This window comes from Anolis sagrei, chromosome X (genome assembly GCF_037176765.1).
Source record: "Anolis sagrei isolate rAnoSag1 chromosome X, rAnoSag1.mat, whole genome shotgun sequence".
Classification (NCBI taxonomy): Eukaryota; Metazoa; Chordata; class Lepidosauria; order Squamata; family Dactyloidae; genus Anolis; species Anolis sagrei.
The window spans coordinates 102,918,067-102,945,308 of NC_090034.1; the positions used below are offsets into that span (position 1 = coordinate 102,918,067).

General features: G+C 41.2%; 1 protein-coding gene across 1 annotated transcript in view; it reads right to left on the bottom strand.

The window, feature by feature from the left end:
- Positions 1-1,778: 1,778 nt before the first annotated feature.
- LOC137094969 (serine/threonine-protein kinase D2-like) overlaps positions 1,779-27,242 on the bottom strand; it is a 55,024-nt gene continuing 29,560 nt past the window's right edge. Inside the window, exons 8-18 of the mRNA XM_067461035.1 lie at positions 25,739-25,856; positions 23,523-23,600; positions 23,043-23,301; positions 21,718-21,770; positions 21,557-21,629; positions 19,611-19,717; positions 17,027-17,188; positions 12,064-12,162; positions 6,986-7,253; positions 6,650-6,735; positions 1,779-4,782 (exon numbers count right to left, since the gene is read on the bottom strand). Of these exons, the coding sequence (XP_067317136.1) occupies positions 4,555-4,782; positions 6,650-6,735; positions 6,986-7,253; positions 12,064-12,162; positions 17,027-17,188; positions 19,611-19,717; positions 21,557-21,629; positions 21,718-21,770; positions 23,043-23,301; positions 23,523-23,600; positions 25,739-25,856 (1,531 nt within the window). The 3' untranslated portion in view covers positions 1,779-4,554. The remainder of the gene's footprint in view (positions 4,783-6,649; positions 6,736-6,985; positions 7,254-12,063; positions 12,163-17,026; positions 17,189-19,610; positions 19,718-21,556; positions 21,630-21,717; positions 21,771-23,042; positions 23,302-23,522; positions 23,601-25,738; positions 25,857-27,242) is intronic.

A 27,242-nucleotide genomic window follows, 5' to 3' on the forward strand; every position in this document is an offset into this window, starting at 1 on the left:
GTCATGGGATTTGCAATCCAAAATCATGGCATTTGTATTCCAAAATCATGGCATTTGCAATCCAATTAACCTAAATTGCAAGTCCACATATCGTAGTATTTGCAATCCAATCAACCGAAGTAGCTAAACCTGCAGATAATGGGATTTGCAATCCAAAAACATGGGATTTGCAATCCAAACAACCTAAATTACTAAATCCTCAAATTACTGGTTTTGCAATAAAAAACATGGGATTTGCAATCCAATCAACCAAAGTAACTAAACCCCCGGTCATGAGATTTGCAATCCAATCAACCTAAGTAACTAAATCCGCAGGTCATGGGATTTGCAGTACAAAATCATGGGATTTGCAATCCAAAAACATGGCATTTCCAATCCAATCAATCTAAATTGCAAGTCCACATATCATGGTATTTGCAATCCAATCAACCGCAGTAGCTAAACCCGCAGATAATGGGCTTTGCAATCCAAAAACATGGGATTTGCAATCCAAGCAACCTAAATTACTAAATCCTAAATCCTCAGGTAATGGGATTTGCAATAAAAAACATTTGCAATCCAATCAACCTAAGTAACTAAATCCACAAGTCATGAGATTTGCAATCCAAAAATATGAGATCTGCAATCCAATAACCTAAATTGCGATTGCACACACCATGGGATTTGCAATCCGATGAATTTAAGTAACTAAGCCTGTAAATCATGAGATTTAGAATCCAAAAACATGGGACTTGCAATCCAATTAACCAAATCCAAAAATATGGTATTTGCAATCTAATCAGACTAAGTAACCAAATCTGCAGATAATGGGATTTGCAATCCAAGCAACCTAAATTATTAAATCCACAAGTCATGGGATTTGCAATCTAAAAACATGGGATTTGCAATCCAAGCAACCTAAATTATTAAATCCACAAGTCATGGGATTTGCAATCCAAAAACATGGGATTTGCAATCCAAGCAACCTAAATTATTAAATCCACAAGTCATGGGATTTGCAATCCAAAAGTCATGGGATTTGCAATCCAAGCAACCTAAATTATTAAATCCACAAGTTATGGGATTTGCAATCCAAAAGTCATGGGATTTGCAATCCAAGCAACCTAAATTATTAAATCCACAGGTCATGGGATTTGCAATCCAAAAACATGGGATTTGCAATCCAAGCAACCTATATTATTAAATCCACAAGTCATGGGATTTGCAATCCAAAAACATGGGATTTGCAATCCAAGCAACCTATATTATTAAATCCACAAGTCATGGGATTTGCAATCCAAAAACATGGGATTTGCAATCCAAGCAACCTAAATTATTAAATCCACAAGTCATGGGATTTGCAATCCAAAAACATGGGATTTGCAACCCAATCAACCTAAGTAACTAAATCCACAAGTCATGGGATTTGCAATCCAAAAACATGGGATTTGCAATCCAAGCAACCGAAATTATTAAATCCACAAGTTATGGGATTTGCAATCCAAAAGTCATGGGATTTGCAATCCAAGCAACCTAAATTATTAAATCCACAGGTCATGGGATTTGCAATCCAAAAACATGGGATTTACAATCCAATCAACTTAAATTGCAAGTCCACACATCATAGTATTTGCAATCCAATCAAAATAAGTGACTAAACTGGCAGATCATGGGATTTGCAATCCAAAAGCATGGAATTTGCATTAAACGGGCTGCTCTATTCCCGCCCTCGACCCTATTCTCGCATCTTCTGAAGTCTTACTGAGACGGCGACCTCTTCAAAGGAGTCAGACAACGGGGGGCTTCCAATATTATTATTATTATTTAAAAAAAACACACACAGGAAAAGAAGGATAGAAAGAAAAGCATCCCCCCCTCCTCCTCCAATTTGCTTTCCTTGCTCCTTCGCTGGCCGTTGCGATGCTTTTTGGTGCCAAGGCGCTTTTCGCCTTCGAAACCTCCTCGGAGCTGGAAGAAAAGCCAGCTTTGTTTGCCGCACAAGGAGCCAGTCTTGTTGGAGCGCCGTCCGCCCGGCTTCCCTTCTTCCACGGAGACGGAGCCGATGCGCCGTTTGGGGGGTCAGAGGGCAGGAAGCCAAGGCTGAAAGAATCCATAGTGATCACCTCCCTTAAGAAGAAGGGAAGCCAAAGTATTCGAAGTCTCGGACATCCATCGTTCCTGGCTCAGAATCCCACAAACCGGTCTTGGGTTCGCCTTTAGAAGAGGCCAAAACGTCTCTCTTTTTCATTGATTATAGACCAGAAATGGAACTTACTGGCACTTATAATTTTTTGGCATTTTTATAGTTCTTTTTGTGAGCATTTCGGCATTTTTTTATGGGGTCCAAAAACTGACTCCTAAACCTTCCAAGATCCTTGCATCCAAACTTCGTCCATCGCCTTGCATTCCGAACTTACGGAAACTTCAATTTTTTGGCATTTTTACTCGTCCATGCATCATGGGATTTGCAATCCAATCAACCTAAGTAGCTAAACCTGCGGGTCATGGGATTTGCAATCCAAAAACGTGGTATTTGCAATCCAAAAAATAAGGGATTTGCAATTTAAAAACGTGGTATTTGCAATCCAAAAAATAAGGGATTTGCAATCCAAAAACGTGGTATTTGCAATCCAAAAAATAAGGGATTTGCAATCCAAAAACATGGGATTTGCAATCCAATTAACCTAAGTTACTAAATCTGCAAGTCATGGGATTTGCAACCCAAAGACATGGGACTTGTAAAATGAAATCATGGGATTTGCAATCCCAAAACATGGGATTTGCAATTCAATTAACCTAAGTAACTAAATCTGCAGGTCATGGGATTTGCAACCCAAAGACATGGGATTTGCAATCCGAAGACATAGGTTTTGCAACCCAAAAACATGGGATTTGCAATCTAAACAACCTAAGTAACTAAATCTGCAGGTCATGGGATTTGCAACCCAAAGACATGGGATTTGCAATCCGAAGACATAGGTTTTGCAACCCAAAAACATGGGATTTGCAATCTAAACAACCTAAGTAACTAAATCTGCAGGTCATGGGATTTGCAACCCAAAGACATGGGATTTGCAATCCGAAGACATAGGTTTTGCAATCCAAAAACATGGGATTTGCAATCTAAGCAACCTAAGTAACTAAATCTGCAGGTTATGGGATTTGCAATCCAAAAATGGGACTGTTTTTGTAATCTCAATGGCATCCACAGAAAAGCAAAAAAGCGTCCTTGAAACCCATCAAGATCCTTTTATTGTCATATTCCAAATTTGCTTCCGATTGTCCATATCGTCCCTTTCACGGTGGAAGCATTCGAGAATTGTTCCTCGGTCCTTCACTTCCACCAGGATAAAGCAATGGAGTGTTTACAAAAAAAATTACAAAAGTAAAAAATTCGGATTTAATGTCAAAGGCTAAAAAATTCAGATTTTCCCCCTATTCCATAGGTTGCCAGCAGGTGGCACTGTGTTGCAATGTCAAAGGTTAAAAAATTCAGATTTAATGTTAAAGGTTAAAACATTCAGAGTTTTCCCCTATTCCACAGGCTGCCAGCAGGTGACGCTGGGTTGCAATGTCGAAGGTTAAAAAATTCAGATTTAATGTCAAAGGTTAAAACATTCGGAGTTTTCCCCTATTCCACAGGCTGCCAGCAGGTGGCGCTGGGTTGCAATGTCAAAGGTTAAAAAATTCAGATTTAATGTCAAAGGTTAAAAAAATTGGAGTTTTCCCCAATTCCACAGGTTGCCAGCAGGTGGTGCTGTGTTGCGATATCAAAGGTTAAAAAATTCGGAGTTTTCCCCTATTCCACAGGTTGTCAGGAGGTGGCGCTCTGTTGTAATGACAAAGGTTAAAAATTTCAGATTTTTCCGCTATTCCACAGGTTGCCAGGAGGTGGCGCTGTGTTGCGATGTCAAAGGTTAAACAATTCAGAATTTTTCCCCTATTCCACAGGTTGCCAGCACGTGGTGCTGTGTTGCAATGTCGAAGGTTAAAAAATTCAGATTTAATGTCGGTTAAAAAATTCAGTTTTCCCCTATTCCACAGGTTGCCAGCAGGTGGTGCTGTGTTGTAATGTCGAACGTTAAAAAAAATCAGAATTTTTTCGCCGATTCCATAGGTTGCCAGCAGGTGGCGCTGTGTTGCAATGTCAAAGGTTAAAAAATTCAGCGTTTCCCCCTATTCCACAGGTTGCCAGCAGGTGGCACTGTGTTGTAATGTCAAAGGTTTAAAAAATTCAGCGTTTTCGCCTATTCCATAGGTTGCCAGCAGGTGGCACTGTGTTGCAATGTCGAAGGTTTAAAAAATTCAGATTTTTCCCCTATTCCACAGGTTGCCAGCAGGTGTCGCTGTGTTGCAATATCGAAGGTTCAGATTTTTCCCCTATTCCACAGGTTGCCAGCAGGTGTCGCTGTGTTGCAATGTCGAAGGTTCAGATTTTTCCCCTATTCCACAGGTTGCCAGCAGTTGGCACTGTGTTGTAATGTCGAAGGTTAAACAATTCAGATTTTTCCCCTATTCCACAGGTTGCCAGCAGGTGTCGCTGTTGTCAATGAGAAGTCCAATGGCCAAAGTAGCTCAGAGGACACTGACTCGGTCGGCCAAGCCCTTGACCTCCATCTCTTGCTGCTCTTCTTCCTCCTCCTCGTCCTCTTCCTCCAAGCGCCGCACTCGCAAACGTTCTGGGTACGGGAGGCCGTGTTCGGCGGCGAACTGTTCCCACCGGGCGTCATCGCTTTCGTGGGTGATGTAGCGCTCCGCCATCCGGCTCTCCAGCTCCCGGAGGTCCAGCCACGTCTGGTAATCCTATTGCCAAACGAGAGAAATACAAGAGTCAGAAATGCACAGCTTAGGCAATAAGAATGAAATGCAAAAATATAGGGTACACACCAAAGGGATCGAGACGTCTCGGTGTAGAACAAGAATATGGAATGACAGGTAAAGGAAAGAATCGACAGACAGAGAGAAAGAAGATAGGTCAGGCCTGGGCAAACTTCAGCCCTCCAGGTGTTTCGGACTTCAACTCCCACAATTAATGACATTTATTTATTTATTATTTACAGTATTTGTATACCGCTTTTCAAATAGAGTAAAATAATAAATGTAATAATAACAATAATAAATAGAGTAAAATAATAAATGTAATAATAACAATAATAAAGTAAAATAATAAATGTAATAACAACAATAAATAGAGTAAAATAATAAATGTAATAACTACAACAACAATAAAGTAAAATAATAAATGTAATAGTAACAATAATAAAGTAAAATAATAAATGTAATAATAACAATAATAAAGTAAAATAATAGATTTAATAATAACAATAATAATAATGAAGTAAAATAATAAATGTAATAACAACAATAATAATAAATAGTGTAAAATAATAAATGTAATAATAACAACAATAATAGAATAAAGTAATAAATGTAATAATAACAACAATAATAAATGGAGTAAAATAATAAATTTAATAATAATAAATAGAGTAAAATAATAAATGTAATAATAACAACAATAAAGTATAATAATAAATGTACTAATAACAACAATAATAAATAGAGTAAAATAATAAATGTAATAATAACAACAATAATAAATAGAGTAAAATACTAAATGTAATAATAATAATAATAAATAGAGTAAAATAATAAATGTAATAATAACAATAATAATAAATAGAGTAAAATAATAAATGTACTAATAACAACAATAATAAATAGAGTAAAATAATAAATGTAATAATAACAACAGTAATAAATAGAGTAAAATACTAAATGTAATAATAATAATAATAAATAGAGTAAAATAATAAATGTAATAATAACAACAATAATAAATAGAGTAAAATAATAAATGTACTAATAACAACAATAATAAATAGAGTAAAATAATAAATGTAATAATAACAACAATAATAAATAGAGTAAAATACTAAATGTAATAATAATAATAATAAATAGAGTAAAATAATAAATGTAATAATAACAATAATAATAAATAATAAATGTAATAATAATAATAATAATAAATAGAGTAAAATAATAAATGTAATAATAACAACAATAATAAAGTAAAATAATAAATGTAATAATAACAACAATAATAAAGTAAAATAATAAATGTAATAATAACAATAATAAATAGTGTAAAATAATAAATGTAATAATAACAATAATAAATAGAGTAAAATAATAAATGTAATAATAACAACAACGATAAAGTAATGTACTAATAACAACAATAATAAAGTAAAATAATAAATGTAATAATAATAATACATTTATTAAGTATTTATAACAGAGTAAAATAATAAATAATCTTGACTCGAGTATAAGTCAAGAGGGACTTTTTCAGCCCAAAAAAAAGGTCTGAAAAACTAGGCTTATACTCGAGTATGTATAGTAGATAAGATTCTGGCCGAGGATTTAGGGAGTTGTAATCCTCAAGATGCTATAGATATTATATATTTTATAAAGACATAACGGAACAAAGAGCCTTAAAGGAGTCTCCATCCTTGAAGGTCTTGGGGGTGTCTTAGTTCTGTATTCCTAAACGTCAGAAGGGTTGGACTAGATGACCTTTGGGGCCCCCCTTCCATTGATTCTAACCTTTTCATTGCCAGCCAATCAACCTTAGAAGAGAGAGAGAGAGACTCCTTTAAGTTACCTGTAGCCAAGAGTGGCTGAGCGACTTGTCCACGCTGTAGCGTTTCCTCATCTTCACCTGCAACAGGTTGTTGATCAGGTCAATGGCTGCAGGAGGGAAGAAGGAAAAAGGATGGGAAAAGTGACCACCAGCAAATAGAACCATACTACAACGCTAGTCGAGGGAAATAATATTCTCGTAATTATAATCATGTGACAGATTTTGGAAGCTAAGCAGGGTCAGCCCTGGCTCGTACTTGGATGGGACTGAAGGCAGCCCCATTTCCTACTTCACCTTTTGTTGTCCTGATTGTAAACAAAAAAATACACCACAAGTCTATTTAACCCTTTTGCTTACCCCCGACGGAGATCTGGCGCCAGGGGTTTGGGGGGTACATGAAGGCGGCATTGTGGATCTGGTCGTTGATGTCCTCGTCCTCGTTGAAGGGGAAGGTGCCACTGAGGCTGACGTACATGATGACCCCCACGGACCACATGTCCAAGGAGCGGTTGTAGCCCTGGTTGAGCAGCACCTCGGGGGCCAGGTAGGCCGGGGTCCCCACCACCGAGCGCCGGAAGGACTTCTCCCCGATGATGCGGGCAAAGCCAAAGTCGCACAGCTTCACCTGCAGAAAGGTGGGTGGTGGGAGAGGGGCTTTAGAGTGGGCCTGTGGAAACTTAGGTCCTCCAGATGTCTTGGACTTCAACTTCCACAATTCCTAACAGCTGGTAATTAAAGTCCAAAACACCTGGAGGGGCTGAGTTTGCCCATGCCTGTCCCAGAATCTTATGGTAGCGTCACAGGAAAGAGCCAGCTTTTGCTCCAAGAGGTCACTGAAGTGTCACAGGAAAGAGCCAGCTTCTGCTCCAAGAAGGCACTAAAGTGTTGCAGGAAAAAGCCAGTTTTTTCTCCAAGAGGTCACTGAAGGGTTATGGGAAAGAGCCAACTTTTACTCCAAGAAGTCACTCCAAGTGTCACAGGAAAGAGCCAGCTTTTGCTCCAAGAGGGCACTAAAGTGTTGCAGGAAAAAGCCAGTTTTTGCTCCAAGAGATCACTGAAGGGTTATGGGAAAGAGCCAACTTTTACTCCAAGAAGTCACTGAAGTGTCACAGGTAACAGCCAGCTTTTGCTCCAAGAGGGCACTAAAGTGTTTCAAGGAAAGAGCCAACTTTTACTCCAAGAAGTCACTGAAGTGTCACGGGAAAGAGCCAGCTTTTGCTCCAAGAAGGCACTAAAGTGTTGCGGAGGAAAAGCCAATTTTTGATCCAAGAGGTCACTGACGGGTTGTGGGAAAGAGCCAACTTTTACTCCAAGAAGTCACTGAAGTGTCACAGGAAAGAGCCAGCTTTTACTCCAAGAAATACCTAACAGACCACAGGAAAGAGCCAGCTTTTGCTCCAAGAGATCACTGAAGGGTCACAAGAAAGAGCCAGCTCTTACTCCAAGAGACCACTAGAGGGTTGCCGTAAAGACCTAAACCAGCCAACTGTGCTCATTCCCTGAGGGACAGAGAAAGTACTGCTTTGAGTTTCAGTCTGCTCATAGAGTAATCTCTACAAGCAATTATATTTTATTAATAAATGCCATTATAAAATGCAAACTTGGGTAATGCTAGATACTTAAGCTAGTATCTATACTTTTAAAATTATGCATATATGTTTGCACCACAAAGGCTCCTTCATGGCTGGTTGGATCAGGATCAAACTTGGCACACAGACCCTTCATTATCCAACTTAAAAATTTAAAATAAAAACACCACTTTCCCACCTAGAATAGAAGGAAACAAAAAACAACAACAAAGGAATAGATGTGTATGAAGACAAGGGAGACAGGAAGGAAAGGAAGAACAAGAAAAAGAAGGGAAAGAAAAGAAGGGAGAAGGGATAAGGGAGAAAGGGGGGGATGGGGAAGAAAGAAGAAAGAGGGAAGGAAGAGAAAGAAAAGACAGAAAGTTATGAGGGGAGGAAAGGAAAGGAAGAGGAAGAAGGGAAGAGAAAGAAAAGAGGGGAGAAGGAATAGAAAGAAAGGAAGGAAAAGAAAGGAAATGGTGTTGGGGAAGGAAAGAAAGGGAAAGATGGCAAGAGAAAGAAAGGGAAGAAAGAAAGAACGAAAGGAGGGAGGAAAGAAAGAAAAAGAAGGAAAGAAAGGAGAGGAAGGAAGGAAAGATTCACAAAGTATAGAATGGAAAGAAAAGGAAAAAAGAGGGTAAAATATATGAGTCAAATGGAGGTAGGAAGGAAAGAAAGAGTAAGCCACAACAAAAATGCAAACCTAGGCAAGGCCAGGTATATATGCTAGTCAAAGATTGAAGGCATTGCACTACAGCAACGGTTCTCAACCTGGGGGTCGCGACCCCCCGAAGGGTCGCCTGGCCATTTCAGAGGGGTCGTGAGGTTCCCTCCTTCTGGCCCCGCCCCCTCCGACTCCCGAAATAGTGGCCAGGCCCTGGGACCACCCTCTTCTCACCCCCTTCAAGGCCTCCGCCGCTTGTGGAAGCCTCGAAAAACGGCGAGAGGAGCGTGGAGCAGTAGGAGCAGCGAGGATTGCCTTTATTTATTTATTTATTTATTTAGAGGATTTCTATACCGGCCTTCTCAACCTCGGCGAGGGACTCAGGTCGGTTTACAGTGCATATCAAATACAATCATATAAAACAACTATTACAGGTCAAAACATATTAAAATAGTACAACTTAGTACAATAAAAACATCATCATTACATCATTACAATATGCCAAATCGTCAATCCAGTCATAGTCAAAAACAAATTCATAGTCACAGTTCATCATAGGTCATCACAGGGAAGGTTCTAGGATCAGTCTTCGAATGCCACCCTCCAGAGCCATGTTTTTAGCGATTTCCTGAACGTCAGGAGGGAGGGGGCAGATCTAACCTCTAGTGGGAGGGCGTTCCAAAGCCGGGGAGCCACCACAGAGAAGGCCCTGTCCCTCGTCCCCACCAATCTCGATTGTGAAGGTGGTGGGACCGAGAGCAGGCCCCCCCCCAGAAGATCTTAGTAGCCTTGATGGTTCATAGGGGAGAATCCGTTCAGACAGGTAAACTGGGCCGGCGCCGTTTAGGGCTTTATAGGTTAACACCAGCACTTTGAATTGTGCCCGGAAGCTGATAGGCAGCCAGTGGAGTTGGCGTAACAGAGGGGTCGTATGGTCTCTGTACCCTGCTCCTGTTAGCAATCTGGCTGCCGTGCGTTGGACTGATTGAAGCTTCCGGGCAGTCCTCAGAGGCAACCCCACGTAGAGAGCGTTGCAGTAGTCTAAACGGGATGTAACCAGAGTGTGGACTACCGTGGCCAAGTCCGACTTCCCAAGGTACGGGCGCAGCTGGCGCACAAGTACGGGCGCAGCTGGCGCCTTCACCCTTCTCTGGGCTCTTCTTCCTCCTCCTCTCCTTTTGGGGACCTCCAAACATAGAGGGGGAAGACCCTGGAAGAGAAGGAAGGTGAGCCTCGCTGCTTCTGCCGCCCTGTACCACCCTCTTCTCGCCCCCTTTGAGGCCTCTGCCGCTGGTGGAAGCCTCGATAAGGGCGAGAGGAGCGTGGGGCAGCAGAAGCAGCGAGGCTTGCATTTGCCCTTCTCCTCTGGGCTCTTCCTCCTCCTCCTCTCCGTTTGGGGACCTCCAGTATTTTCTGTTGGTCATGTGGGTTCTCTGTGCCAAGTTTGGTCCAGTTCTGTAATTTGTGGGGGGGTCTCATGTCAGGATTAATTTAGATATGTATGTGTGTTTTTAAATGTGCTTCTATGTATTTCCAAGATGGATTCTACTGTGTATTAGAAATGCTGTGAGGAATGTTTATTCCAATGAGGCTGTGATTATGTAAGCTTGAGAGAAGTGAGATAATGTTTGCTCTTGCTGGGAACAGAAGGGAGTATTCTGTCTCAGGGAGAGAGAAGAGAAATAAGCAGATGTGAAGAGACTTTCGTTTTGACTAGTTCCTGATTGTAGCTCGCTGTAGTAAGACGTGTCTTTTGAATGTGCTTAGTAAAACTTAGATTCTCTTGTAACTGAAAGCCTGCAGAGTCCTTACTTTACAACACAGTGTCTACTGATCTAGCAATCCTTCTGCTGCGCACCCCCAAACTCTGACATCTCAGTGGTCTGTGGAAGTCAGAGCGGAATTGGTTGGAGGTACTGCAAATCCCATCATCCATTGTCCATACTCCCCCAAACGTATTGTTTTTGTGATCAATCACTATGCTGTAATTAGGTTCAATTTGTAACAATTAAAATACATCCTGCATTTCAGATATTTACGTTATGTTTTATAACAGTTGTGAAATGACAGTTCTAAAGTAGTAATGAAAATAATTTTATGCTTGGGGGCAACCATAACATGAGGAACTGTATTTAGGGGTCACGGATTTAGAAAGGTTGAGAACCACTGCACTACAGGATTCCTTATTTATTTTTTATTTATTATTTATTACTGGTGCTTATACCCCGCCCTTCTCAACCCCCAGGGGGGGACTCAGGGCGGCTTACAAAAAAGGCAGAATTCGATGCCTATACATAATAATACAGAGTATACAAAAATATAAAAGAACGATATACAAATACAATTAAAACGATTATCATAATAAAACATCCGCACTGGTACCTAAGACATTGTATAAACATCATATAAACATCATATAAACATCATATAAAAGTCATTCTTATAATCAGCGTTTCGATTCCAGAGTTCCATATAACCAATCCGTTAGTCATTTCCTAGCCATCAGTGGAGTTCTTCTTTATTTACCCGCTTGTCCAAATGCCTGGTCCCAGATCCATGTTTTTAGTTTTTTCCTGAAGGAAAGGAGCGTAGTTGCAGATCTGATTTCCCCGGGGAGAGAATTCCATAGGCGGGGGGCCACCGCTGAGAAGGCCCTGCTCCCCGTCCCCACCAATCTCACCTGTGATAGAGGCGGGGTCGAGAGCAGGGCCTCCCCAGAAGATCTTAGGCTCCGGGGTGGGACGTAGAGGGAAATCCGTTCGGACAGATACACTGGGCCGGAACCGTATAGGGTTTTATAGGTCAAAACCAGCACCTTGAATTGTGCTCGGAACTGGATTGGCAGCCAGTGGAGCTGACACAACAGGGGGGTGGTATGCTCCCTGTATGACGCCCCGGTGAGCAATCTGGCTGCCTCTCGCTGGACTAGTTGGAGTTTCTGAGCAGTCTTCAAAGGCAACCCCACGTAGAGTGCGTTGCAGTAATCTAATCGGGATGTGACGAGAGCGTGGACCACCGTGGCCAAGTCCGACTTCCCAAGGTACGGGCGCAGCTGGCGCACAAGTTTTAATTGTGCAAAAGCTCTCCCGGCCACCGCTGAGACCTGGGCTTCCAGGCTCAGCGATGAGTCCAGGATCACTCCCAAGCTGCGGTGATCCTTATGTTCCCAATGGTCCTATAGACAAGTATTGATGCCTCCTTACCTGGGGAAAAGGCTCAGCTGAAGCCAGAAGGACGTTTTCCGGCTTCAGGTCGCAATGCACAATGTTCTTGAAATGCAGGTGACGCAAGGCTACCAGGATCTGAAGAAGGAGAGCAAAATATGGAAGGGGACAAGAGAGAGAAAGCTGTTTTAAGAATGCCTACTGATACAAAAGCACCGACAAAAGGATGTCAGAGTTAAACAAGAAAGAATAATAAGAAGAATAATATGTAAATGTAATAAAAATGGAAACAAGGTAGACTCTTAATTAACCGGCACTGGGGGAGGGAATCGAAAAAAATAATACTTTAAACAGAAATAAAAATCAATTTGTAGTGGAAATGTTACATTAGGTTAAGTTTGTCCTGATTGGTATTATTTACTGTATCGAGAAAACTCAAGTGCTCTTCCAGCATTCACCAGCCAATCCCTTTCCAATGCCAGAAATACAATTTAATTGTGTAACATTAGAAAATGTTGACCTTTTCTGCTCCCTTGGCAGCCCCCTCTCCACCAAAGTCAACATTGACACTGAAATTCAACACCGCCTGAGCTCTGCGAGTGCAGCATTTTTCTGAATGAAGCATAGAGTGTTTCAGGACCGGGACATCCGTAGGGAGACCAAGGGGCTTGCTGATAAAGCAATTGTCCTCCCAACCCTGCTCTACGCCTGTGAGATGTGGACTGTCTACAGACGTCAACATTGACACTAAAATACAACACCGCCTGAGCTCTGTGAGTGCAGCATTTTTCCGAATGAAGCAGAGAGTGTTTGAGGACCAGGACATCCGTAGGGAGACCAAGGGGCTTGTTGATAAAGCTATTGTCCTCCCAACCCTGCTCTATGCCTGCGAAACGTGGACTGTCTACAGACGTCAACATTGACACTAAAATACAACACCGCCTAAGCTCTGCAAGCACAGCATTTTTCGGAATGAAGCAGAGAGTGTTTGAAGACAGGGACATCCGTAGGGAGACCAAGGGGCTTGTTGATAAAGCAATTGTCCTCCCAACCCTGCTCTACGCCTGCGAGACGTGGACTGTCTACAGACGTCAACATTGACACTAAAATACAACACCGCCTGAGCTCTGCAAGTGCAGCATTTTTCCGAATGAAGCAGAGAGTGTTTGAGGACCAGGACATCCGTAGGGAGACCAAGGGGCTTGTTGATAAAGCAACTGTCCTCCCAACCCTGCTATACACATGCGAGACATGGACTGTCTACAGACGTCACATGCAACTCCTGGAATGATTCCATCAGCGCTGCCTCCGGAAAATCCTGCAAATCCCTTGGGAAGACAGGCAGACAAATGTCAGTGTGCTGGAAGAAGCAAAGACCACCAGCATTGAAGCGATGGTCCTCCGCCATCAACTTTGCTGGACCAGCCATGTTATCTGGATGCCTGGCCACCGTCTCCCAAAGCAGTTGCTCTATTCCGAACTCAAGAACAGAAAACGAAATGTTGGAGGACAGGAAAAGAGATTTAAAGATGGGCTCAAAGACAATCTTAAAAGCTGTGGCATAGACACTGAGAACTGGGGAGCCCTGGCCCTTGAGCGCTCCAGCTGGAAGTCAGCTGTGACCAGCAGTGCTGCAGAATTTGAAGAGGCACGAGTGGAGGACAAAAGACAGAAGCGTGCCAAGAGGAAGGCGCATCAAGCCATGCCCGACCGAGACCGCCTTCCACCTGGAAACCAATGCCCTCACTGCAGGAGAAGATGCAGATCAAGAATAGGGCTACACAGTCACCTATTATTAGTAATATTACACGTAATATTACTAATAATATTAGTGTATAATGATACAGTACAATATAGTAAGATATAATACTGATATTGTGCTATGTTAATAATATATTATATTGTATATACATATAATATTTATATTATAATGTAATACAATATTACACTAATAATAATACAATATTATAATTATATATTTTACACTACATGTAATAATAATATTACAGTATAATGATATATTACAATATAGTAATATATAATATTGATAATCTGCTATGCTAATAATATAATATATTGTATACAATATTATACCAATAATAATAATACGATATTATAATTATATATTTTATATTACACATAATATTACTAATAATATTACAATATAATGGTGTAGTACAATATAGTAATATATAATACTGATATTCTGCTATGCTAATAATATAATATATTGTATATATACAATATTATACCAATAATAATAATAATATGATATTATAATTATATATTTTGCATTACATGTAATATTACTAATAATATTACAGTATAATGGTGTAGTACAATATAGTAATATATAATACTGATATTGTGCTATATTAATAATATATGTATATTGTATATACATATAATATTTATAATATTATAATGTAATACAATATTACACTAATAATACAATATTATAATTATATATTTTATATTACACATAATATTACTAATAATATTACAATATAATGGTGTAGTACAATATAGTAATATATAATACTGATATTGTGCAATGCTAATAATATAATATATTGTATATACATATAATATTTATAGTATTATAATGTAATACAATATTATACTACTACTACTAATAATATGATATTATAATTATATATATTTATATTACACATAATATTACAATATAATGGTGTAGTACAATATAGTAATATATAATACTGATATTCTGCTATGCTAATAATATAATATATTGTATGTATATATATCTTTTAAGCCGCTCTGTGTCACCTAAATGTTGTAAATAAATAAATAAATATTATTATTATTTCATCAAGCAACCACAAACTATATTTATCTGGCGTCTACCAATCTGTGTCAGTTAACTGAGAGTCTATTGTACAAAAGGGCAGAACTAAATAAAATAACACTAGGTAGCAAAATAAATCTTCTGTTCGTAGTTTGAAAGTCTTATTTCCTATTTAATTGTGTGGTTCTTACTTTGAAAATAGTTGTTCTACTCCAGAAACTTTGTTTTCGTAGCAAAAAATATGTAGATTTGGTTGAGACTCTATGAAATATTAATTAAAAACCTATAGCTAAATATGCTGCAGGATGTCCTTCCTGCAGAAACAAAGTTTTTGCATTTTAATAAACTTTCCCCATGTTTTGATGATAGAACCAATTAGGAAATGACACTGATAACCCAGGAACATAGTGTAATTTATCCCATATACAGAATACCTTGTATGCAGAAAGGATATCCTCCTGCAATGTTTTGGACTTCAACTCCCAGATGCACCACCCAGCTTGGCCAATTGCTAGGAATTCTGGGAAATGAAGTACCAAACATCTGGAGGACCAAAGCTTGGGAATCATGACTATGGTAACATTAGTCTCTACCACCACCTAGAGGTTACTATCTGAATTGCACCCTCTTTCACAATGCACAGATAGAGGGGGAAAAAAGCATTTTTGTGTTGTCAAAGGCTTTCATGGTCAGAATCACTAGGTGCTGTGAGTTTTTTGGGCTGCACGGCCATGTTCCAGCAGCATTCTCTCCTGATGTTTCACCTGCATCTGTGGCTAATGGCATCTTCAGTGTTATGTGGAAATGAGACAAGTGGAGTGTGTGTATGTGTATATATGTAACGTTAGTTTGTGGGATTAACATAACTCAAAAACCACTGGACGAATTGACTCCAAAGTTGGACACAATTCACCTATTAGGCCAACTCATAAAAACACTGAAAAACACAATAGAAGAGACTTAAAAAGCCAAAAAATAAAATATATATTACAACACATGCACAAAACCACTTACATACACATATACACAAATATATACACACACACATAAGACATATACACAGACTGGGCCACAGCAACGCGTGGCAGGGGACAGCTAGTGTATGTGTATGTATAGATAGATAGATAGATAGATATACACAAAACCACAAATATATACACACATACATATATACACACACACATAAGACATATACACAGACTGGGCCACAGCAACGCGTGGCAGGGGACAGCTAGTGTATGTGTATGTATAGATAGATAAATATGGATATAGATATAAATAATATATTTGTGGAGTAATGTCCAGGATGGGAGAAAGAACCCTTGTCTGTGTGAATCATGGGTGAATGTTGCGGTTAGCAAGCTTGAATCGCATTGAGTAGCCATGAAGCTGCAAGGTCAATTAGTAAGAGTATCTGCATAGAGGTAGCCTGGCCTCTGTTGCCTGGAGGCATCCTCTGTTTTAACTGGCACTTGATTATTTACTGTTTGGAGTTACCAGTATTAAAAAAAATCCAGAATCAAGAACAACACTCAGAAAACAGGGGTATTCCAGGCAGGAAACAATCAAGTGCCAGTTAACACTTCTCAAACAGAGGATGCCTCCAAGCAACAAAGGTCAGGCTACCCCTATGCAAATACCCTCACTGATTGACTTTGCAGCTTCGTGGCAACTCATTGCTATGCAAGTTTGCTAACTGCAACATTAACACTTGAAAAGGGTTCAACTTCTTTCTCCCACCCTGAACATTATTCCATAGGTGTGTGTGTGTGTGTATATATATATATACACACACACACAGAGAGCGAGCTGTTTGCTTCAGTGCCAACAGAACTTCTGAAGATGCCATTAGCCGCAGATGCAGGTGAAACGTCAGGAGAGAATGCTACTGGAATGTGGTCATTCAGCCCCAAAAAACTGACAACAACCCAAGTATTTCCTTTTTCGTATTGTCGAAGGCTTTCATGGCTGGAATCACTAGGTTCTTGTGGGTTTTTTCGGGCTATATGGCCATGTTCTAGAGGCATTTTCTCCTGACGTTTCGCCTGCATCTATGGCAAGCATCCTAAGTCACTACCTCTGAGGATGCTTGCCATAGATGCAGGCGAAACGTCAGGAGAAAATGCCTCTAGAACATGGCCATATAGCCCGAAAAAACCCACAAGAACCTAGTATTTCCTTTTTCGTGTTTACCTGCGTGATCAGGAACTTGGTGATTCTTTCGGGGAGCCGCCCCTTCTCTGAAGACAGGATCATTTCCAGCATGTCGCCGTGAAGCTTCTCCATCACAACAAAGACCTTTTCGGGCGTCTCGAACATGCACTCTAGGTTCACGATCCCAGCGTGCCTCAGACTCTGTAGTCAAGAAAGAACGGCAATTCATAATCGTATGGGGAAGAGGGAGGCTGGATTTACACTGCCTTCTATATAATCCAGTCTCTGATCCTAGAATGGGATTCAATGGGCCAATGCTGTCATAATAATCCAGTTCAAAGCAGACGACTTGGGATCAGATACTGGATTACAGGGTGGTTTAGAAGGGGACTGAGCCTTCCAGATGCTTTTGGATTGCAAGTCCCATTCATCCCCATCCACAATAATGATAGATGATGGAATTTGCAGCAGTCCCAACTAAATCGAACATAGGAAATGGGCACAAATGCCTCTGCCACATACACACATACGCATTTGTATATCTTATACTAGCTGCACCTGCCACGCATTGCTGTGGCCAACCTCCCCTCCCTCTTTCTCTCCTTTCCCTCCTTCCTTTGCTCCCTCTTTCCTTCCTTCCCTTTTCTTCTTTCCTTCTCTCCTTCTTTCCTTCTCTACCTCTTTCCTTCCCTTTTTGCTTCTATCCTTCCTTCTCTCTTTCCTTCTTTCTTTCCTTCCCTCCCTCTCTTTCTTCCTTCTCTACCTCTTTCCTTCCCTTTTTGCTTCTATCCTTCCTTCTCTCTTTCCTTCTTTCTTTCCTTCCCTCCCTCTCTTCCTTCCATCTCTACCTCCTTCCTTCCTTCCTTCCTTGCTTCCTTCCTTCCCTTTTTGCTTCTATCCTTCCTTCTCTCTTTCCTTCTTTCTTTCCTTCCCTCCCTCTCTTTCTTCCTGCTCTACCTCTTTCCTTCCTTTTCTTTCCTTCTTTCCCTCTTTCCTTCCTTCCCTTTTTTCTTTCCTTCTCTCCTTCCTTCCATCTCTACCTCTTTCCTTCCTTCCTTTGCTTTTTGCTTCCATCCTTCCTTCTCTCTTTCCTTCTTTCTTCCCTCCCTTTCTCTTTCTTCCTGCTCTATCTCTTCACTTCTTTTTTCCTTCTTTCCCTCTTTCCTTCCCCTCTCTTTTTTCTTTCCTTCTCTCCTTTCCTTCTCTACCTCTTTCCTTCCTTCTCCCTTGTTCATTTCCTTCTTTATTTCTCTCCTTTCTTCCTTCTCTACCTCTTTCCTTCCTTCTTTCGCTCTTTGCCTCCATGCTTCCTTCTCCCTTCACTTTTTTCTTTCCCTCCCTCTTTCTCTCCTTCCTTCCTCTCTTTCTCTCTCTCTCTCTCCCCTTCCTTCCTTTTTCTGTATTGTCATTTAGCTTTTAATCATTTAGCATATTTGGGTTTTAAGTCCTTTCCACTGTTTTTTTTTGGGGGGGGGTGGGTGGGTGTGTTATGAGTGATGGTCACTCGTTGGTCTGTTAGGGGTATAGTGACCAAATTTGGTGTCAATTCGTCCAGTGGTTTTTGAGCTCTGTTAATCCTACAAACGAACATTACATTTTTATTTATATAGATTTAGATATTTAAATATAAAGATTTAAATATATAAATATTTATATATTTATATATAGATATACAAATATATAGATATACTAGTCATCCCCTGCCACGCTTTGCTGTGGCCCACATGGGGGTTCTGTGTGATAGGTTTGGCCCAATTCTATCATTGGTGGGGTTCAGAATGCTCTGTGATTGTAGGTGAACTATAAATCCCAACAACTACACCTCGCGAATGTCAAGATTCGATTTTCCCCAAACTCCACCAGTGTTCACATTTGGGCATATTGAGTATTCGTGTGGAGTTTGGTCCAGATCCATCATTGTTTGAGTCCACAGTGATCTCTGGATGTAGGTGAACTACAACTCCAAAACCAAAGGACACTGCCCACCAAACCCTTCCAGTATTTTCTATCGGTCATGGGAGAACTGTGTGCCAAGTTTGGTTCAATTCCATCGTTGGTGGGGTTCAGAATGCTCTGTGATTGTAGGTGAACTATAAATCCCAGCAACTACAACTCCCAAATGACAAAATCAATTTTTTGAGTGAAGGACATACATTGGGTTGTTAGGTGCCTTGTGTCCAAATTTGGTGTCAATTCGTCCAGTGGTTTTTGAGTTCTGTTAATCCCACAAACGAACATTACATTTTTATTTATAGAGATTTGTATATCTATATGTGTATAGATTATTGTTATATTTATTTATATTCTGCTTTATGTCTCCCAAAGGAGACTCAAAGCAGCGAAACACAAAGCATCAGCATACGATTTACAAGATACCAATATGCAAACATTAAAACAGCATTAAATCTAAACAGTATTACAAATTTCCCAGTGAAAATTTGCAAAGATGATTTATAGACTCCGGGAGGACTACAACTGGGCTCTGGACCCCATGCCATTGAGATATAATATAATATAATATAGTGTTGGCCTTGAGCTTGTCATACTCTCTCAACCTCATAAGAAAGCAATGGGAAACCTCCTCTAAGGAAACATTGCTACCATAGAGTCGCCATAGGTTCACCTGCAAGATGGCGACTTCGTTGCGCAGTTGGCTCTCTTGCTTTGTTGGGAAGCGCAGCTTGTCTATGACTTTCACCGCCACATCTCGACCTGATTTTCGGTGTTTTCCTATCGGTCCAAAGAAAAAACATCAGTTATATTAAATTACTCAATCTATTCTGCTTTGGTTAGACCACACCTGGAATATTGTGTCCAATTCTGGGCACCACAATTCAAGAGAGATATTGACAAGCTGGAATGTGTCCAGAGGAGGGCGACTAAAATGATCAAGGGTCTGGAGAACAAGCCCTATGAGGAGCGGCTTAAGGAGCTGAGCATGTTTAGCCTGAAGAAGAGAAGGCTGAGAGGAGATATGATAGCCATGTATAAATATGTGAGAGGAAGCCACAGGGAGGAGAAGGGAGCAAGCTTGTTTTCTGCTTCCTTGGAGACTAGGACGCGGAACAATGGCTTCAAACTACAAGCGAGGAGATTCCATCTGAACACGATTCCTGACTGTGAGAGCCGTTCAGCAGTGGAACTCTCTGCCCAGAGTGTGGTGGAGGCTCCTTCTTTGGAAGCTTTGAAACAGAGGCTGGATGGCCATCTGTCAGGGGTGATTTGAATGCAACATTCCTGCTTCTTGGCAGAATGGGGATGGACTGGATGGCCCATGAGGTTTCTTCCAACTCTTTGATTCTATGATTCTATGATTCTATAAGATTTCGTGAAGATTTCACCAATTTATAACGATGCCACTAATTTGTAAAGAGTTTCTAAAGGAGCCACCACTTTGTAAGGGTTTATTAATTTAATAGCGTAGCTAATAGCTAGTGATATTAAATTGGTCTTTCTTTATGTGTAGCGTGACTTAACTTGGAAAGGAATTGTAACAGAGACGGGGCTTTAGGAAAAACAGTAACAAGTTTATGGAAATGTATAAGGAGCTTGATGGTTTCAATGTTTCTTAACTCTTAGAGCAGTGGTTCTCAACTTGGGGTTCCCAGATGTTTTGGGCCCACAACTCCCAGAAATCCCAGCCAGTTTACCAGCTGTTAGGATTTCTGGGAGTTATAGACCAAAAACATCTGGGGACCCCAGGTTGAGAACCACTGTCTTAGAGGCACATATCTTCATAGGTTACATTTATAACATTTCTGAAACAACTCTGGAAAGGACTCTTCCTTTCACTAAACAAGTTTCAAACTTATTCTTCTTCAAACTGTGTTTCTTTCCTTAATAGGTTACTTCAGTTACAAGCTTATTCTTTCTTTGTGATATTTCTGTTACAATAGAGATTCTCACTGGGTTTCTCTCGCCCTTTCTCTCATACACTAACTATTAATATAAATAAGTCGACTTATTTAAACTATTCAGGCTAAAAGCCAAAACCTACCTGATTCTCACTACTATAGAATCAGCCCCTCCCTGTAGTTTTTAAACTACAGATCACCTTCCTGGTTCTCAACACACACACGAACCAACCTCTCCTGTAGTTCGCTGACTACAGACAAACTGTTTTAAAATGGCTGCCCTGCCAAGTGGCAGTTGGCTCCGCCCCTGTTTCCATGGCAACCCAGCTCAACAGGAGCTGAGCTGGCTTCCATCCCCCTTAGTTATGCTACTTTAAATACTTACTTTTTAAATACTTACGTCTATCTATAATTATACATAACTGCAAGTTAAAAATTTACACTTCACCACAATCTATCTTCCTAGTTGGCTTGAAACATCTCCAGATGTTCCTCCAAAGTTGAGATTGGTAAAATATCATCAAGAGTTTTGGAAATGGGATTAAGGCAGCCACAGGCAAACTTGGGCCCTCCAGGTGTTTTGGACTTCAACTCCCATAATTCCTAACAGCCGATAAGCTGTTAGGAATTGTGGGAGTTGAAGTCCAAAACACCTGGAGGGCTCAAGTTTGCCCATGGTTGGATTAAGGTGATCCAAGACTACGACCCGTCTTACCTCCATAAACAACACCAAATTGCCCAGATCCTAAGACTTCATCCGGGAAGATCTGGTACACAGTGGCAATATCCTGCAATACAACAAAGCCGTCATAGTTTTGAACTGTTTTAATGAACTGGACCCAAAAGTAGGCAAAGGAAAAAATGTCAAGGACTCACCACGTTCTCTTGTATCTGGCTGTTGGACACAGAGATCCGCAAGGATGCTTGCCCTGGAAGGAAGATGATTTAGTTTACATCCTAATCCACTTCTATCAACTTCCTAAGCCCACAAGTGAAGAACAGAGAGACAAAACCATAAAGAGGTAACAAGGTAATACCCCATCTGGCCACTGGGGGTCAGTGCTGGACAATGAGCATGCTCAGAAGAAGACTATGAGGTAATGACTCATCTGATTAGTAGAGGTCAGTGTTGGACAAGGAGCATACCTATAAGCGAGGCCTTAATTTAATGGTAATACCACATCAAGTCACTAGAGGTCAGTGTTAGACAAGAAGCACACTCAAAGGGGAACTTTACTCTCATGGTAATATCACATCAAGTCACTAGAGGTCAGTGTTAGCCAAGAAGCACAATGAAAGGGGAACTTTACTCTCATGGTAATACCACTAGAGGTCAGTGTTGGACAAGAAGCACACTCAAAGTCTTGATGTCAAGACTTGGTCTAGGTTTAAGTTTATGTGTCACCTGATGGTGACTAGATTTTATGTCCACTCCCCCCCTTCCCTCTCCAACAGCCCTTTCCCAACCCATTTCCCACATCCCCCCAACACCTGTTGTCTGTGTGTATATATGAAAAATGCACAACAAAAATTTAATTAAAATAAATAAAGAAGCACACTCAAAGGAGAAATTACTCTTGTGGTAATACCACATCAAGTCACTGGAGGTCAGTGTTAGCCAAGAAGCACATTCAAAGGAGAACTTTACTCTCATAGTAATACCACATCAAATCACTAGAGATCAGTGTTAGACAAGAAGCACACTCAAAGGGGAACTTTACTCTCATGGTAATACCACATCAAGTCACTAGAGGTCAGTGTTAGACAAGAAGCACACTCAAAGGGGAACTTTACTCTCATGGTAATATCACATCAAGTCACTAGAGGTCAGTCTTGGACAAGGAGCATGCTTATAAGAGAGGCCTTAATTTAATGGTAATACCACATCAAGTCACTAGAAGTCAATATTAAACAAGGAGCAGACTCAGAAGAGATGCTTGAATTTCACGGTAATACCCCGTCCGGTCACTAGAGGTCAGTCTTGGACAAGGAGCATGCTTGTAAGAGAGGCCTTAATGTAATGGTAATACCACATCAAGTCACTAGTTGTCAGTGTTAGACAAGGAGTACACTCAAAGGGGAACTTGACTCTCATGGTAATACCCCATTAGGCTGCTAGAGGTCAGTATTGGACAAAGAACATGCTCAGAAGAGATGCTTTGACTTCATGAAACGACAGAGAAGGTAAAGGAGACACTCACGGTGAGACACCTCGCCTTGGGCAGGCGCAGCACCCTGAAGAATGACCGGCATGAGGGCTTGGCGGATGGCCGTCTCCCAAGCCTTCGCTTGCTCCAGGCTGTCCCCGCCATGCTGGTTGCTACTGGGAACGCCGTTCTCCCCAACGTAGTAGGTGGCTTTGGCCGTGATGATTTCGAAGCAGTGAGGGTTCGCTCCGGAGGGCAGCAAGGAGAAGTCTTGAGCAGACTCGATGGCCAAGATCTCCGACAATGGGATCTCCTACAAGAAAGACATCGAAGCAACTCCCCATCACAACATTCCAACTACGCCGGTGTAATACAGATTTCATATATTCCTGCAACAACCCACCATAGAATCCTTTGTTTATTAGGTGTGTGTGTATATATATATGAAGCAGAGGAAGAACAAGATTCCTCCGAGACCTCCAACGTTACATTCCCATCCACCCTTAAATACCACCAGAAAACAGAACACCTTACCTTGTAGTAGCGACTGCTGGTGTTGTTTTGGAAAAGAGTGAGGCATTTGCTGTCCAGACGCCAGTAATGACGTTTCCGCTACAGGATCAGAAAAGGGTGAGTGCCATTAGAGGGGAGGGAACAGGAAACCAGGACATTTTATTCGCAGCCACGAAAGTGGGATGGCAGAGGATTAAATCAGGCCTGTCGCTTCCAAACTGGGGAAACTGGAGGTAAATATACGTGGATGTGTGTGGCTCTCCTAAGATGATGGTAGGAGTTGCCTGGTGACCCCTTATTTTATTTTATTTATTTACAATATTTATAGTAGGGGATTCAGGGTGGATCACAATGCACATATACATGGCAAACATGTCAGGATTATTGAAAGTATGTATGTATGTTTTTTCAATGTGTTTCAATATGATTAACAATGGTGTTCATATGTATTCAAGATGGATTCAGTTATGTTAATTTGTATGCTGGAATTGTTGTTGTAAGAGACAGAGAGGTAGAGAGAGAAAAGACCTTGGCAGAAATAAGAAAACAAGCTCTCTCTGTCTGGGAAGAATTAGGGAGTAGCCGGCTTACAGCCAAAGAGAAACTGATAAGCACATGTTCCGTAACTGTACTATAGTTGTGCTTTGTAGTTCCTGTTGTAGTTCCTGATTAAGCTCGCTTAGAAGTAGACGTGTATTAAGATGTGCTAAGTAAACTTTGTTATTTTTAAGACTGGCAAACTGCAGTGTCCTGTTTTGTGTCTGTGTGATCTAGTAACCTCATCTCCACTGCACATAGACCCCAGGTCTCACTCTGATAAAACATTCAATGCCATAGACACACAACATATACAGACAGACACACAGAGGCTATTTAACTTTCCAGCTTCATGAGGGTATGCTTTGAATTCTGGCCACCGGGGGAGCTGTCGCTTCACCGTCCACTTGTGACACCGACTGAGTACTTCCTCATTCTTTTGCATGCTGGTGGAGATTTTTTTATGGTGTTGTGAATTAGTTAAATTAACTTCCCTGCATAGGTAAAGGTAAAGGTTGTCCCCTGACCTTAAGTCCAGTCATGTCTGACTCTGGGGTGTGGTGCTCATCTCCATTTCTAAGCCGAAGAGCCGGCGTCGTCCATAGACACCTCCAAGGTCATGTGGCTGGCATGACTGAATGGAGTGCCGTTACCTTCCCGCCGGAGCGGTACCTATTGATCTACTCACATTTGTATGTTTATTATTTGCATGCATTATTATTTGCATGCATTATTATTTGCATCACATTTGCATGCATTATTATTATTATTCTGCTAGGTTGGCATAATAATAATAATAATAATAATAATAATAATAATAATAATTAAAAAAAACTTTATTTATACCCCGCTACCATCTCCCCAAGGGACTCGGTGCGGCTTACTTGAGGCCGAGGCCGCAATACATCAGTAATAAAAACAATAACAACAAGTAATACAAACAATAAAAATAAAACTCATAACAGAAATTAAGCTATGAATATTAACAGTAACACAACGACGTTTAAAAGACCTATGGCTGAGCCAAATGTAATAATTAATATTTAAAAATAATTCTAAGCATAAACAGGTTTTTTTTTTGGTCGTGTCAGGAGCAACCTGAGAAACTGCAAGTCGCTCCTGTTGTGAGAGAATTGGCCGTCTGCAAGGACGTTGCCCAAGGGACGCCCGGGTGAATTGATGTTTTATCATCCTTGTGGGAGGCTTCTCTCATGTCCCCGCATGAGGAGCTGGAGCTGATAGAGGGAGCTCATCCGCCTCTCCCCAGATTCGAACCTGTGACCTGTCGGTCTTCAGTCCTGCCGGCACAGGGGTTTAACCCACTGCGCCACCGGAGGCTCCAGCATAAACAGATGAAATATGACTAGAATAGAGTTGAGTCAGAAGCTAGGGCTGACAGCGGAAGCTCACCCGCTCCCCAGAATCGAACCTGCAACCTTTTGGTCAACAAGCTCAGCACTTTAATCCACTGTGCCATTGGGGCCTCCCTCTCCCCGCATAAGCGGTACCTAAATTTCTTACTTGATAGACACCACTGTCTTTCGGGCTGCGAAGGTCGACAGCAAGCTAGACAAATGGTTGGGAGCTTACTCTGACCCGGGCTGGTTTTAATGCGGCTGACTTCCAACCAGCTGCGCCACAACCCGGTCCACAGATTCCTTATGCCTAGGTGGATCTTCTCCAGCCCCTTCCCCACTCACCAGTGTGTCCTTGTTGCTGAAATGGACCACCCAGCCTTCCTTCAGGGCCGTGCTGGACTTGCGGGTGGTCTGGCGCACTGACTGGACCACTCGCATCAAAGGGATGTAGCCCATGGATCTGGGGAGACAAGGATGGGTCAAGTGTCCATCAAAGACCTGGAAGACTGTTAGGAATTGTGGGAGCTGAAGTCCAAAACACCTGGAGGGCCAAAGTTGGCCCAGGCCTGATCAATAGGCATATTGTCCAGGTGAAAAATTGCTGAGTCAAGATGACAAAGCAAGTGTCTGATGCAACGAGGCATTAGTGAGTGCATGATGACATCACGAAGGTATGATTGCATCATGTGAACGAGTATAAAAACAGGACAGATGGGAAAACCTGGGGAAAAAAACTAGAAAAATTGGGGAAAAATTAAGTTTTTTTCCCAAAGCCATTTTTCCAGAAAAATTGGGAGAAAAAAGGTATATGCAGAATATGTTCTTTTCCAATGATTGACAGACAAGATAGATAGATAGTATAGTGGTATAGTACAATATAGTATACTAATATTGTGCTATGCTAACAATATAATGTACAATGTATTGTCGAAGGCTTTCATGGCCGGAATCACTGGGTTGTTGTAGGTTTTTTCAGGCTATATGGCCATGTCCTAGAGGCATTCTCTCCTGACGTTTCGCCTGCATCTATGGCAAGCATCCTCACTCACAACTTCTGAGGATGCCGAAGGGTTGTTGTAGGTTTTTTCAGGCTATATAGCCATGTTCTAGAGGCATTCTCTCCTGACGTTTCGCCTGCATCTATGGCAAGCATCCTCACTCACTACCTCTGAGGATGCTTGCCATAGATGCAGGCGAAACGTCAGGAGAAAATGCCTTTAGAACATGGCCATATAGCCCGAAAAAACCTACAACAACCCAATATAATGTACAGTATATACATATAATATTGATAATTGGGCTGCTGTAAGTTTTTCAGGCTGTCTGGCCATATTCCAGAAGCATTCTCTCCTGACATTTCGCCTACATCTATAGCAGGCATCCTCAGAGGTTGTGACGTCTGTTGGAAACTAGGCAAGTGGTGTTTACAGATCTGTGGAATAATGTCCAGGGTGGGAGAAAGAACTCTTGTCTGTTGGAGGCAGGTGTGAATGTTTCAATTGGCCACCTTGATTAGCATTGAATGGCCTAGCAGTTTTCAAGGTCTGGCTTTTTACTGCCTGGGGGCATCCTTTCATAGAATCAAAGAGTTGGAAGAGACCTCATGGGCCATCCAGTCCAACCCCATTCTGCCAAGAAGCAGGAATATTGCATTCAAATCACCCCTGACAGATGGCCATCCAGCCTCTGTTTAAAGGCTTCCAAAGAAGGAGCCTCCACCACACTCCGGGGCAGAGAGTTCCACTGCTGAACGGCTCTCACAGTCAGGAAGTTCTTCCCTCTTTGTTAAGAGGTGATTAGCTGTCCCTGATCGTTTCTTGTCTGGAGCTCCCCTCTTGTATGTAAT